Source organism: Aspergillus sclerotioniger, assembly GCF_003184525.1.
Source record: "Aspergillus sclerotioniger CBS 115572 chromosome Unknown BO94scaffold_32, whole genome shotgun sequence".
Classification (NCBI taxonomy): domain Eukaryota; kingdom Fungi; phylum Ascomycota; class Eurotiomycetes; order Eurotiales; family Aspergillaceae; genus Aspergillus; species Aspergillus sclerotioniger.
The window spans coordinates 344,893-359,224 of record NW_020291022.1 but is presented as its reverse complement, the minus strand read 5'-3'; the positions used below and the strand labels follow the sequence as shown (position 1 = coordinate 359,224).

The window sequence follows — 14,332 nt, the reverse complement described above, 5'->3', positions numbered from 1 at the left end:
ACGGACGACTGAGACGTGGTTGATTATCGTATTCAAGGGGCTATGCCCATTATACATGTTCGTCAGACATTATGCCATGTAAGTGCTGGTGTTGGTACCGGCTATGCACTGCAAGCATCTGCATCTGGCCGGTAGGTATGCCCTGGCACTCGTCCGATAGGCCTGGAGCCCACCGAAAACAGTGCATTATTAATCCACATGCCACCTAAGGCCCGCGGAGGCACTGACCAGGGGCCGCGTTGCTGAAAACGGGCTACAACACTGTTGCTAGACAGGGCCTCAAGTAGGCTGCCCTTCCAGATTCTCAATCCGGCTTTTGATGACCCGGTCATCGTATTGGCCCTCCTCGCCCTCGTATTCCTTCAGCACTACCATCCGCATGAGCCGCCGGGGCGCACGTCGACCGGTAAATAACTCAAACTGAGCAAAGCCTTGCTCGGGGAGAACATCCAGCCCGTCCAGGGCGACCCATCCACGGTGGGATAGCGCTCGTATTTGCTTCATCAACGGCGTGTTGAGAGTTTTGTAGGCCAGCTGCATCTATTAGCGGTGACTCTACGGTCTTCTGTCAGTACGTACCTCTACAACGACGCCGCCGGTCGGGCTCTCTAGCCACTGGACGGGCATCTCAAAGTTGGGGGCCGGCTGCCCCCCGATGCTGTGGGTAGGAATACATGAGCAAATGACGGTCGGTTGCTTATAGCTGGCAGGCCAGCTTTCCTGCAGGGACCGTATGACGTGCACCCGAGGCCGCACTGCTGATCCGGCGCGGCCAGAAGGCAGGTTCTGTCGATTGTAATGGTAGGCGAGCTTTTCAGCGCTGGCCACCGTCCGGTTGAAGATGAAGATATTCTGCACGCCCAAATGGATCATGGAGTAGATGGCAGCACGCGCCATTCCACCCGCGCCGATGACCAGCCCGGTGGATGACGGTCGGATGGCATTTGCGGGAGACAGTCCTCTTCGGAAACAATTCCCCATCCCAATCCAATCCGTGTTGTCTCCATGCAAGGCCTTGATCGGCCCCGCACGGCTTTTCTCCATGTACAACGAAGAATTATCTGAGCCAAGCGCTTTGTCTTCCAGCCTCCGTATCGGGATCAGCGTGTTCACAGCTCCGATGGCTCGAGCATGGGGTGACATGGAGTGCAGAAGGGGAATGGCTTCGGTTTTGTACGGCAAGCTGACACTGGTTCCGCCAAAGTTCGCGTTTTCCACCAATTCATTGAGGCCGCGCAGAGAGGACGATTGGTGTAGCTTATACTGATGCGGCATCCCGCATCGCGCATACGCTGCGTTATGCATTGCAGGGGACAAGCTGTAGGTGATGTTGGCACCAAAGACGAAAAACTGCAAAGGATCCAGAGTAAAAGAGGAGTAGAGCGCTTCCTGCGCCTCGCGCAAGGTGATACACGGCAATCCCTTCGACTGCATCTCGGAGAGCAGCGACGGGTGGGTTATAGGGGTCAGGATCGGATTGAAGCAACACGACAATCGGCCCAAGAGACCCGAATTGTATGCAATGACTGGCAGCTGCGGAGCAGGAAGCGACTTGATATAGTCACGGAAGCGTTGCACGGCAAAGTTGTCGTCGATCGTCACCGCCGGCTGGGTCAGCCGAACCATGTCACACCCTAACCGTTTCGCTCGCTCGTAGAGCTCCATGTACTGTGCATCATCCCACCCTCGCGCTGGTGGCTGGGTAGCGGCGAAATGCCCGATCGCCTTGCTCGACCCTTTGGAGGCTATGATCTGCGACAGTACATTGTCTTCGTAAGACAGATCCACTGTCACAAACTCTGGAGCCAGCCGTAGACCATGCTGTACCATTTTGAGATACTCTGCATCGGAGCGCCGCAACGGATCCTTTTGCTCTGCGCCCGGACCGTAACGGGATACAGTGCTCTCTACATGGTATATCAGAGGCACGACAGTATGTCGTCGGATGTTTGCCACGGCCTGACTGGTTTTATCGGCAAAACTCGAGTCGAGGCCGAGGTGGGAGGAAGGTGGCTCCGCCACGTCCAGCTTCAACTCAAAAGCATCAGCGGTCGACTCTAGCTCCTCAATGTCCAGGTCACGCTCGAACATGGAGGAAATGGGTACGTTCACAGCATAAGTGTATGTGCGAGACTCCACTGGTTGCATCGACAGCGGAAAAGATGAGTTATGGCGGCTGAGGTCCGTCGCATCGCCCGTGGCGAACGCGATGAAACAGAGGAAATCACGCTGCAACTGCTTAAGAGTGAGAAAAGGAGTGATGGCCTGGACTCGTTGATCTAGCTCGGCTTCCCATTGCGAATCATGGGTGTCCTTTGGAACTGGCTGGTCGATACCCTTCTCGGAGACATTGAAGAATTCAAGGTTGGAACAGGCTCGGTAAATCGGCCCTGATAGTTCGAGAAAACGGCGGACTTTGTCTGTGTTCCACGCTTTCAGATACGATTGGATGCTCTCGGGGTCGCGGAGGATGTAGATGACAGGATGGGTCTTTGCGTATTCCCTGAGCAACGTCTGCCCACTGCGCTCCATGGAGCCCGGTCCGCATGCAATGACACAGCCCTCTTGGTTTTCGGTGAGCATGGACTCCATCACCCTGGCTTCCTGCTGACGATATTCAACAAGATCGAATTCCTTCTTGTAGGAGGCGCGAGAACGACCGGTCACCTGCTGGAAGTACCGGTCTGCATCGATCAGCCTTCTGCCCGAGGTCGCCGCCAGAATAACCGCCAGACTAGACTTTCCCGTGCCCCGGATTCCAGTCAACACAATGGACGCATTTGGCGAGAACTTCCTCTGGGCCTGGAAAGGTCCTTCAAAGGAGGCGGGCGACTGACGATTGGAGTTCAACTCGCGCAGGGAAAACCAATGCGAAGTCTCCGAGTGCTCCGTCTGGGGAGCCGAGTTGACTCGTGGACGTGGGGCATCATCGCCGTAGGTAGGATCTACTGCGTGGGAGGCATTGGAGGTGAACGGGCTATGCGACAGGCGCCTGCTGTTCTGCTCGACGGGACCTTCGAGCTCGTCTAGCTTGCGTTTGGGAGGCTTCACGAGGATGGACATGTCGGGGGTGTTATACGCAAGGATTCAAAATACTGAGAACAGGGCGATTGTCAGACCCACGCATGGCGTAGGACGCGAATTCCGAAGATTAGTTCCTGCAGGACGGACCGGGCGCATTCGATGGTAAGCATTGGTCTGACACGGAGACGATAAGCACTGAACAAGGACTGCGGAGATTGAACTACTTGTGTAAGCGACGCAATGAAGGACGGGATGCTCAGCATCCACCGGGGAACGGACTAGGAGGAACCAAGAGGGACCAAGAGACGAACCTGGCGTGGCTGCACCGCTGCAGGGAGATGAGGAGGACTGGTGGAGAGAAGTGCGAACGAACCGCGGGGAAGAAGCGACTGCCGAGCCAGTACGAAGCCAAGGGCCAAGTGGGATGCGGACAAAGGCTCTGCCGCAGTGCCGCAGTGCCGCAGTGCCGGCGCTGACTCGCTGGGCGTATTTTTGCCGTAACTTACCAAGGCGACGGAAGTCCCGGAATGACTCCGGAGGCCGAAATGAGCGGCAGCTGACTGGGCACGCTGGCGGCTGAGCTGGCATTGGTCCTTACCCCGCGGGGATTCGCCTGTCCCCAGAGGCAGTGAGGCACCCAGGTACGTACCAGTTGGACTAACTGCGAGTTCGGGCGTGGTGTGCGGCTGGCGGACGTAGCTCTGCCTGCTGGTGCTGGTAGGGATGTCCCCAGGGTCTGGAGACCTCCGCAGAACTTCTCCAGCTCTCAATTTCAGCCCCCGGGGTACAGACAATTCAGTGACCAATTCCTCTCCCCACATTGTCACAATCCACAACAAACACAATCAATACACAACCTACTGAACCACGCCTTACTCCATCTTGCCCACCGAAGATTTAGCGTTTCCAATCCGCGGGTTCTGATGGGCCTCCCCCGTTTACCACCTTAGTGATTAGTCCCAATCGCGATCCTCCATCCATGGACGGCGCCGACACTCTCACCCGCGGGTAAGCAGTTAGTACACTTAGGCCCGGCTTTCCCCAACTTTCCTCCAGCCGTCATGGCCGCCATTTTTCCTTTCTCCGCTTTAGATCTCTTTCCTCTCATCTCCGGTCTCACCCCCTCGACTATCTGCAACCATCCTGGTTTGCCTGTCGCTGACCGCCACCATTGGCCTTTTGCCAGGTTTCGCATTACGCTAACTGGCCTCGCCTAATCTTTCCTGCGGTGGGGCGGCTCCCAGGGCCAATTTATGAGGTACTACCTGCCGCCGGCAAAGGATTCATCTCTAGCCCGCGCATTCTGAAGATGAACATGCGTCCGGGATTATCTAGTGGACCGTTGGATAGACGATCATGAACAACGACACGCGCCAAGCCTCCGGGCCCGGCAGCAAGTCCAAGCGGCGACTGACCGATGTCGAGGAAAATAGCAAGCAGAGTCCGGCTGCAGACGACTTTGCTTCCAATCCCAAACGCCAACGAGTTTCCCGCGCCTGCGACAGTTGTCGCTCCAAGAAGGACAAATGCGATGGCATTCAGCCGGTGTGTTCGACCTGCGCCTCGCTCTCGCGGCCCTGCACCTACAAGGCCAATCCGAAGAAACGCGGCCTTCCGACCGGTTACATACGCACACTCGAGTTATTATGGGGGTTAGTCTTCAACAAGATACAAGGGAGTGAGGAGGTGGTACGGGCCTTGTTGAAGGCGGCCAATATTCCCAGTCATCTGGCTACAATGGGCAAGGAAGCGGAGGGATCTGATACATTGTTGTCGTCGTGGAAAAACAGCATCGTCCTGCGAGAGATTGAGAGACTCTTGACCTTTCTGGAACAACCCGAGGAGGAGGGCAATCGCTTGCCGGGGGAGAGTGATTCCCCGCAGGATGCCGAGGTGCTGTCAGCGGATGTGCTTGAGTGGAATCTGCCTGAAGTGCTCGGGGATGGGCGCGAGGGTTCGTTGGCGGTGGTATCTCCGATCAAGACCCCGACCGCAGCATCGACCGTCAGGAACGGCGGGGTGCGCATCACGCGAGACTGTGCCACCCAAACCATGGAAGACACAGGCTCGTTTGGTCGGTTGCAGCGCCCGCCCGAGGATCCGGTTACTCTTCCGTCAAATGCATGGCCCTTGCTCGATATTTATTTCTCTTATACCCAATGTTGGTTTCCTATTCTTGAAAAGCACGATATCCTACGAACTGCTTTTCGCCATAATGAAGATGATGCCTCAGTCTCCGCCGGATCTCGGGGGTCGGGGGATCATGCCGCTCTGTGGGCAGTCCTAACGCTGGCATCGATTCAAGAAGCCTCAATATCTGCTACCCGTCAACTGACCGACTTTTCCGACCGGTCCAATCCGGCTCAGCTGTATGCCACCGCCAGGAGCTTTATCCCTGGCGAAGAGGGGACCCACGAGCTCGGCCACGTGCAAGCCCTGCTGATTCTGTCCCTTGTGAAGCTCGGCCAGCAGGACTGGTCGGCTGCGTGGTTATTGGTTGGCCAGGCCGTTCGCATTTCCCAGATCTTGGGCTTACACCAACCGCCCGTAGCGAAAGGCCTAGAGGGGAAGAGTTCACCACGGTCCAAGCATGTTTTTCTGGGATGTTTCATTTTGGAGACCTTGGTTGCGATGCAGACGGGGCAGGTGCCCTCGCTGCGCAAGGCCGACCTCATCAAGATCGGCCCGATCAATGAAGATGGTCTGGAGGAATGGCATCCTTGGGAGGATCAGACGGGGTTGCGCCCGGTAGAACCGTCGCGCGCCTTTCACCGCGGGCCTCTCCACGCGTTGAGCACGTTCAACCGGCTCACCTCGCTGATGTGCATTCTGAATGACCTGTGCTGTTTGAAGCAGACGAGCCCGGCGCCTTTGGAGGCGCTGGAGAGGCAGCTCCAACTCTGGGTATCGGCGCTTCCGAAGAGCTACCGGGTCGATCTGCAGACCACGCCTGTGAAAGTGGCTTCCCCGCATATTTTTGGGCTGGAGATGATGTACGAGAGCGTGGTTGCGAACCTGAGTCTGCAGTTTGCATTGCAGCGGAGCGACCGGAACTTGCCCGAGATGCCGCTGAAGAAGCGTGCTACTGAGAGCTCGAAGCGATTGCTCCAGTTGCTCCAGACGTACATGGAGAATTATAGTCTGTCGGCGACTAGTCCCACTTTTGGGATGATGCTCACGATTGGGATGCCTGGAGAACGACATGCTCTTCCGTTCGAACTAGACCCAGGCCTGAAGAGTAAACTGCAGTCTTTCTCTGCGCATCTGGCGACGGTATGGAATGTGAAAGACAGGCCTACCGGTATCTCGCCAGAGAAGACGTTGGATTTGATGTCGATGGCAACGCCTGCCCGACCGAGAAGTCTTTCCAACCGAGATGCGAGTTCTCTCAACGCTTTCTCTCAAGCTTCGTTGGAGCCGGCACGGCGGGTGAGCACGTTGGAGGAAAGTCGGCCCAGCATCGCGACCCCAGACCCTCTCTTCAACACGTGGATGAGGACGCCGACTGTTGATGAGAATGTAGCTCTATCTATCCCAACGCCTGCTCCATCGTTGAATATCAACCAGGGGAGTGAGACATCGCATCCTCCCTCTCAACTCAAAGAATCTGTTTCCCACAATCCTCTTTCTCACCATCCACGCACCTCAATATCCTCTTCCAAACCGATGAACGGCACCCCGATGATGCCGGACCTGACCTCTCCTTTTCACCCTACGGGGCCACAGTATACCCCGACATACAGTGATCCAAATCTCAATCTTGGGTCATTTGTTGACATTGATGGATATGGACCGCCACGGCGGCCGCGGATAGCACCCGACCTGGACGCGTTGTTTGACGAACTGGCGTCGCTAGATGGGACCGAAAAGTAAGTCATGCTCTGGTATCGATGAATCTTACTGACAAAATAGGACGGACAACCAGCCGGAGTTTATGCAGAACCTGGGGTTTGTGCCGGAGGCGGGGGTGCCGGAGCTATATTCGTACTCGAGCCAGGTGGAGCCGTTTCTCCTGGCGCAGACGCAACAACAGGTTCCGTGTGAGGTGCGACGGGAGTCGGAGAGCTCGAATTCGAAGAGATGACTTGCAGTATCAACGACTGATATACGGACGACCGTGACCGGCCAGACATGATTGACGATTGTACATATGCATACTCGTCGAAGACGATAGCACGATGCAGCATAGATAGCAACATCCATCTACCTCTATATACATACCCCCTCAACAGTACATCTATAGCTTCCCCTTGTCCAAAACCTTCCAATTCCTCGCCACAAACTCCACCGCAACCTTATACCCTTCCACCCCCAACCCCACAATAATCCCACTCGCCTTGTCACTAAAATAACTCTTATGTCTCCACTCCTCTCTCGCATGCACATTACTCACATGCAGCTCGATAAACGGGATCGCAACGCCCAGCAGTGCATCTCGAATCGCCACGCTCGTGTGTGTGTATGCCCCGGGGTTTATGATGATAGCGTCGACGACACCCCGTGCGGCGTGGATGCGGTCCACGATGGCCCCCTCGTGGTTGGATTGGAAGCTTTGCAGAGTGCAGTTTAGGGTGGATGCTAGGGTGGCACAGCTGGATTCGATCTCAGGGAGGGTGGTACTGCCGTAGATGTGGGGTTCGCGGAGACCGAGAAGGTTGAGGTTGGGACCGTTGAGGAGGAGAATTGTTTTGGATTGGGAGGTCATGTTGGTTGTGTGGAGGATGTTGGAGGTAAATGTGGGTGGTTGCGGTTAGTTAAGAAATCTAAGGGTCGCTGCTGCATGTATATGTATGTCTATGTGGATGAAATTCGGAGATGACCTTTACCTACCGTCATATTGGTTCCTGGTTACTGGTGACTGGAATGTTATCCATATCCATGGATGTGGTTGTCGGAGGAGTGTATTGCCTGTGCCTGAGTGGCGGGCAGGCTAAGGACTTGGCCGGGGGAGAGCGCTTTGCCGGGGCCGAGTGCCGAGCGGGTGCTTAGAGGGATGAGAGATGAGGGGTTGGAATAAGTGTATAAGTACGGAGTAGGTGAGAGAACTTTGAAGTATTCAGCTGAGAGATTATTGATTAAGATTGTTTCTGTAGTTTTGTTTGTGAGGTGTTTGTGGTATTGCTGCTGCATAGGTCTCACCCGGTATTTGCCTCCATTTATACATTACAGGATTATGGCTGTCCCCACAATCGTACTTTTTCTTTTGGCTATTCTCTCGCTTAACTCGCTCAATTGGGCAGCACGTGAGACCCACCTATGTACTCACCGTAGACTCTGTAGAATTGGACATATCTTCCCCGTGGGGATATTCCCCGCCCATTCCATTGGTCTGACGATCTTTGCTCTCTTCATCCTCCGATCCCGGAACACCCAATCTTGAATCCTCAAATTGATTTGACTTTGTTGGTGTGTGCCAGACTCCCCGCATATCTCCTCGTCTCCCTTCCCCAATCTGGCTCTGGAAATTCAACCTAAGGAGGTCAATGCGCAACACGAGCCCATCCATGGCTCGTCCTTGTCCAGTCTATCATCCCAATCAGCCACCACTACACTCTTAATCTTTCTAGCAGTTGCATCCAGCTATGTTTTGCCGCCATCGTTTTCCCACTGACTGTTGGCATGATATCTGGGGTAATCGTTTGTCTCCCCGGCTCCACCCCCGGATTGATAGTCCGGGGTAGCCTATATAAACCCCAAGACTGCGTCTCCCCAGTTTCCTGCAGTAGTCTATCCATTTCTTCTCCATACCTTAGAGGTCCACTCACATCATGTCTATCCTGTCCATGGTCGAGGACAGGCCCACGCCTAAAGAGGTCTACAACTGGAGGATTTATCTCTTAGCTGCCGTGGCCTCTTGCACTTCATGTATGATCGGCTATGACAGTGCCTTTATCGGTACTACTATCTCTCTTGATTCGTTTAAAGAGGAGTTCCACTGGAGCTCCATGTCCTCCTCCACTCAGAACATGGTCAGTGCGAATATTGTCTCCTGCTACCAGGCGGGCGCCTTCTTTGGTGCCTTCTTTGCCTACCCCATCGGTCATTTCTGGGGCCGCAAGTGGGGTCTGATGATGTCGGCTCTGATCTTCACTCTGGGGGCGGGTCTCATGCTGGGTGCTAATGGCGAACGCGGTCTGGGGTTGATCTACGCTGGACGTGTGCTGGCGGGGTTGGGAGTAGGTGCTGGGTCTAACTTTACGCCGATTTATATTTCTGAGCTGGCCCCACCTGCTATTCGTGGTCGTTTGGTTGGTGTCTACGAGTTGGGATGGCAGATTGGTGGTCTGGTGGGCTTCTGGATCAACGTAAGTTTACTCGTTATCTTGGTCTCGACATAGCTGACTGGAGTAGTACGGAGTGGAGCAGACGTTGACTCCCAGCCACAAACAGTGGATCATCCCGTTTGCGGTCCAGCTGATCCCATCAGGCTTATTGATCATTGGGATTATGATGGTCAAGGAATCCCCGCGATGGCTGTTCCTGCGTGGCCGACGCGAGGAGGCTATCCGTAACCTCTGCTGGATCCGTCAGATCCCTGAAGATCACGTCTACATGATCGAGGAGATTGGGGCTATCGACCAGACTCTAGAGCACCAGCGGGCCACGATCGGACTCGGCTTCTGGAAGCCTTTTGCGGCGGCCTGGACGAACAAGAAGATCCTGTATCGACTGTGGCTGGGTAGTATGCTGTTCTTCTGGCAGAACGGATCAGGCATCAACGCTATTAACTACTACAGCCCGACGGTGTTTAAGAGCATCGGGCTGAAGGGTAACAGTTCCAGTTTGCTGACGACGGGCATCTTCGGCGTGGTCAAGACAGTGGTGACCATTGTCTGGCTGCTGTATCTGATCGACCGGGTGGGCCGCCGGCTGCTGCTGCTGATCGGAGCGGCGGGAGGGTCCGTCTGCATGTGGATTGTGGGGGCGTACATCAAGGTGGTTGATCCGACGCATAATACCAGTGATCACCTCAATGGGGGTGGTGTTGCTGCTATTTTCTTCTTTTATCTGTGGACGGCGTTTTACACGCCATCATGGAACGGCACCCCATGGGTGATTAACGCGGTAAGCACCCACCTCATTCAGCTCCCCTATTGGTGCCTAGCCGGACACGTTCTTTGGCCGAGAAACTGACAATCGCAGGAAATGTTCGACCCGAATGTGCGATCGTTGGCACAGGCCTGCGCCGCCGGATCCAACTGGCTCTGGAACTTTCTCATCTCACGGTTCACGCCGCAAATGTTCGAGGCCATGGACTATGGGGTGTATTTCTTCTTTGCGAGTCTGATGTTGCTGTCGATTCCGTTTGTGTACTTTTTGATTCCGGAGACCAAGGGAATTCCCTTGGAGAACATGGACCCGTTGTTCGAGACCAAGCCGGTGTGGCGGGCACATGCGACAGTGTTGGCCCAGATTCATGAAGATGAGGAACGGTTCCGCCACGACTTGGAAGAAAGTGGGTATATGAAGGGGGGAGTTGAGCAGGTAGAGACTGCCTAGCATTATGTATATGCTATGCGTCATGAGGAATGAATACCTTATTCCAAGGCTCGACTTGGCAAACTCGAAAGTTAAAGACAAAGTAAAGTAATCAGGCACCCAACCCAACTCAAACAAAGACACAATAAACGGGGGGTAAAGACTAAATAAACCCTCCCTCCTCCTGCCCCCTTCTCCCCCATCCTTCATCCGGGGAAAAATAGCACCACCACCACCGGCCCACAATCACTCACACTAACCCCTAACCCGGACCTTCATCACCCGCCACTCCACAGCAAAACCACCACCGGCTAAAACAACCTGGAAAAGCGCTTTCCCGCCCGCCGGAACTCCGCGCACCAACCCTAACTAGATAACCATTCAAGTAATAGCCCATTCCCAGCCCAGGCCGCGGATTGAAAGTACGTTTGAATTGCTTTTGCGAACTTGACTCCCCGTGGATTTATTGATTGTGATATTGATTTTTCATCGAGAGATTATTCGGTGCGAGTGATCTACACCTTAGCTCGGATTTGATTCGTTCGATTATTTGTTTGCTTGGATTTGCTTTTGGACTCGGAAGATATACTTTCGATCTATCACTTATTTATACCACCACTACCTCCACTACCTACACACCATTTACAACCACAACCATTTCTCTTCCCCTCCCCCGACCCAAAAACAAAGAAATAAAGACAATCAAAATGCCCAACCGCCTCAGCATAGCCTCCATGTCCCTCGGACGCCCCGGCATCCACCCCCTCCCCACCAAACTCCACATCGCCTCCCAACACGGCTACACCGGAATCGAGCTCTTCTTCGACGACCTAGACCACTACGCGCTCACCAATTTCAACGGGGACCACATCTCAGCCGCGCACGCCATCCACACTCTCTGCACATCCCTCTCCCTCACCATCATCTGTCTCCAACCCTTCGCCTTCTACGAAGGCCTCCTCGACCGATCCCAAACCTCCTCCCTCCTCACCGACAAACTCCCCAAATGGTTCACTCTCGCAAGGATCCTACACACAGACATGATCCAAGTGCCGTCGAACTTTGCGCCCGCGAGCGAAACAACAGGCGACAGAAACGTGATTGTATCCGATTTACAACAATTAGCGGACCTAGGCGCAGCGCAGAATCCACCGTTCCGGTTCGTATACGAGGCGTTGGCGTGGGGCACGCACGTAAGTCTCTGGGACGAGGCATATGAGATTGTGTGTGCGGTGGACCGGGCGAATTTTGGGATTTGTTTGGATACGTTTAATTTGGCGGGGAGGGTGTATGCGGACCCTGGGTCGGTGGATGGGAAGAATGGTAATGCGGAGGGGGAGTTGGCTGCGTCGTTGAGGAAACTTAGGGAGACGGTGGATGTGAAGAAGGTGTTTTATGTGCAGGTTGTGGATGGGGAGAGGTTGGAGAGGCCGTTGGATGAGAATCATGAGTTTTTTGTGGAGGGGCAGCCGAGTCGGATGAGTTGGTCGAGGAATGCGAGGTTGTTTGCGTTTGAGGAGGAGAGGGGGGGGTATTTGCCCATTGAGGAGACGGCGAGGGCGTTTTTTGAGATTGGGTTTGAGGGATGGGTTAGTTTGGAGTTGTTTAGTAGGACGTTGGCGAGGGAGGGGAGGGAGTGTGTGGTGGAGCATGCGAGACGGGGGTTGGAGTCGTGGTGGGAGTTGGGGAGGAGGTTGGGGTGGGAGGAGGGGATGATGAAGCCGGGGTGGGGGTTTGTGGTGAGAGAGGATACTTCTTTGGTGGAGGGGAAGGGGAAGGGGGAGATGGGGTTGGTGCAGGGGAGGTTGTAGTATTTCCTATCTGCTAGGTGATGATGGGGTTGAAAGGGGAGGTTGTGGGATGTATATGTGTATGTGCTAAGTTGTATATACGTGTTTGGGATGTTTATGTGATATAGATATTTGATACATACATGGTTTGTTATGTCTTTGGGATAGTAGATCTGCTAGTAGTGCTAGTAGTATCTGGACACTCTTGGTCTATGTGAGTAGTCGACATTGAACAGGGTATAGTCGAGTTAGGGCTATGGGGGGATCTCATACAGCCTTCTTCTTCCCTACATTTCCCACCCTTCGCAATCCCACAAAACTCACCCCCAAACTCCCCACATTCATCGCAAACAGAAACCAAAACGCCGCTCGATATCCCACTAACAACGCCTCCGGACTCTGGTCCTTAGAGGGAAAGCTCTTCTCCGTCACACTATTCGAAATCAACGCCACCAATGCCAGTCCAATGCTGCGACCAACCTGCGACACCGTATTAAACACCCCCGCTGCTAAGCCCTGAGTCTCAGTAGGAAACATGCCCGCAATGAGAATCGTCGAGACCGTAAACAACACATCAGCAGCAATCGGGTTCAAACACATGGCAAAGAATGCCCCGTGCCAGTATGTCCATTGGGGACTGACGAGTGCCATGAGAAGGGGAGAAATTGAGGAAACCACAGTAGCGATGGTGATGATGGCGTCGGCGCGGATTCGATGTAATATCAGACCGGTCATAAGACTGGCGCATAGACCCATGACTGAAACAGGTATGAATCGTACCGATGTGCTTAATACAGAGAGTTTCTGTACATCCTGGAAGAAAAAGTTGGCGACCTGCTCAAAAGCATTAAAAGCTCCCCAGATCGTAAACACGTTCACGCAGATGCTTGAAAAGGCGGCCTTTTTCCACAGTGAGTTCTTGATCAGGGTGGGTTTAGACCGCCGCTCCTGTCGACCTTGCCAGAGCACAAATCCGATCACCAATGCACCAGAGACGCAGAACAGTGTAATAGTGGTTGCGTCATGAACCTTAGACACATCTCCAGTGATAATCCTACAACAGTCAGCGACATCCTCCACTGGGTCGAATACATACGCCAAAGCATAGGATAGAATAGCCAACGCTGCACTCGCAACGACAGCTCCAATCCAGTCAATTCCAAACACGAGATGGTTCCACGACACTCTACCCTCCTTCTTCTTGGGCAACTGCCACAACGACAGAAGAAACGCTGGCGTGTTGGCAATAGCAGCGCTGTAAAACCCCCAGCGCCATCCAACTGTATCTGCAAAAATCCCCCCGAGAAGGATCCCAATCCCAAAGCCAATGGGCTGACCACATCCCATCAACGCAAAGGCAAAATTACGGAGCTTTCCTGCCGGAAAGTGCTCCGAGATGATACTCATTGCGGATGGCAGACAAAGCGACGCCGACACGCCAGATATGATTCGGAAGATGATGAGCTCAGTACCGGTTTGAGCCAGACCACAGGCCATGGAGAGAATGCTTTGCAAGAAGCAGCCCGTCAAAAAGAGGATTTTGTTGCCTACTGCGTCCGACATGGCACCGGAAATAAGGAGGGTGCATCCTGTCCCTAGGGCGTACATCGAAACGGGCCTGATCATGTTAATGCTGTTATTGCATGCAGCGAAGCATCATACCATAGTTCCATCCCAGGACTGAGATGTAAATCGGTCGCAATCTGGGGAACAGACACCGTGACGAGCCCACCCAAGTACGAGCTAATGAATGTGATGCAGGAGATGCAGAGGATCACCAAAGGGGCATTCCTTGGTCCTTTTTCTTGGTGGACATCACCAGACACTACTTGCTCGGAGATGGGTTGGTCATGTTTTGTGTTGGGAGAAGCCGAGATATCCTGCAATTCTATTTCTTCCATAATTGATGTGATTTTGAGAATAACAGATGTGAGATGTCAGAAAGGAGATGAAGAGGGGCAGAATTCATAAGGCTGAGACGTCCTCGGAAGATTCCCAGCATCGGCCTTATCTCTCGGTCTCGGATACCGCATACGGTG

General features: G+C 54.0%; 7 protein-coding genes across 7 annotated transcripts; 3 read left to right on the top strand and 4 right to left on the bottom strand.

Annotated features, from left to right (window-relative positions):
• Position 1: 1 nt before the first annotated feature.
• On the bottom strand, positions 2-3,369 carry BO94DRAFT_578402 (putative quinate pathway repressor protein QutR). The gene is made up of 3 exons (XM_025615213.1): positions 3,336-3,369; positions 580-3,244; positions 2-534 (listed from the first exon to the last, which is right to left on the bottom strand). Exons 2-3 carry the CDS (start codon positions 3,061-3,063, stop codon positions 280-282), a joined length of 2,739 nt encoding a protein of 912 aa, XP_025463472.1. The 5' UTR covers positions 3,064-3,244; positions 3,336-3,369; the 3' UTR covers positions 2-279.
• BO94DRAFT_243260 (uncharacterized protein) lies at positions 3,183-4,112 on the bottom strand. Its single transcript, XM_025606387.1, has one exon. It carries the CDS (start codon positions 3,843-3,845, stop codon positions 3,303-3,305), a length of 543 nt encoding a protein of 180 aa, XP_025463471.1. The 5' UTR covers positions 3,846-4,112; the 3' UTR covers positions 3,183-3,302.
• BO94DRAFT_539090 (putative C6 transcription factor QutA) lies at positions 4,088-7,231 on the top strand. Its single transcript, XM_025612626.1, has 2 exons — positions 4,088-6,893; positions 6,937-7,231. The coding sequence occupies exons 1-2, from the start codon at positions 4,381-4,383 to the stop codon at positions 7,106-7,108; spliced, it is 2,685 nt and encodes an 894-aa protein (XP_025463470.1). The 5' UTR covers positions 4,088-4,380; the 3' UTR covers positions 7,109-7,231.
• On the bottom strand, positions 7,161-8,006 carry BO94DRAFT_539089 (type II 3-dehydroquinate dehydratase). The gene has a single exon (XM_025612625.1). It carries the CDS (start codon positions 7,727-7,729, stop codon positions 7,262-7,264), a length of 468 nt encoding a protein of 155 aa, XP_025463469.1. The 5' UTR covers positions 7,730-8,006; the 3' UTR covers positions 7,161-7,261.
• A 786-nt stretch (positions 8,007-8,792) lies between these two features.
• BO94DRAFT_525222 (sugar porter family MFS transporter) lies at positions 8,793-10,601 on the top strand (the record flags this gene model as incomplete). Its single annotated transcript, XM_025610302.1, has 3 exons — positions 8,793-9,329; positions 9,376-10,089; positions 10,168-10,601. 3 exons carry the CDS (start codon positions 8,793-8,795, stop codon positions 10,522-10,524), a joined length of 1,608 nt encoding a protein of 535 aa, XP_025463468.1. The 3' UTR covers positions 10,525-10,601.
• Positions 10,602-10,959: 358 nt separating this feature from the next.
• Positions 10,960-12,378, top strand: BO94DRAFT_607767 (sugar phosphate isomerase/epimerase family protein). The gene has a single exon (XM_025616548.1). It carries the CDS (start codon positions 11,211-11,213, stop codon positions 12,312-12,314), a length of 1,104 nt encoding a protein of 367 aa, XP_025463467.1. The 5' UTR covers positions 10,960-11,210; the 3' UTR covers positions 12,315-12,378.
• Positions 12,379-12,560: 182 nt separating this feature from the next.
• BO94DRAFT_568996 (MFS general substrate transporter) lies at positions 12,561-14,194 on the bottom strand (the record flags this gene model as incomplete). Its single annotated transcript, XM_025614710.1, has 3 exons — positions 12,561-13,347; positions 13,390-13,911; positions 13,956-14,194. The coding sequence occupies 3 exons, from the start codon at positions 14,192-14,194 to the stop codon at positions 12,561-12,563; spliced, it is 1,548 nt and encodes a 515-aa protein (XP_025463466.1).
• Positions 14,195-14,332: the final 138 nt, after the last annotated feature.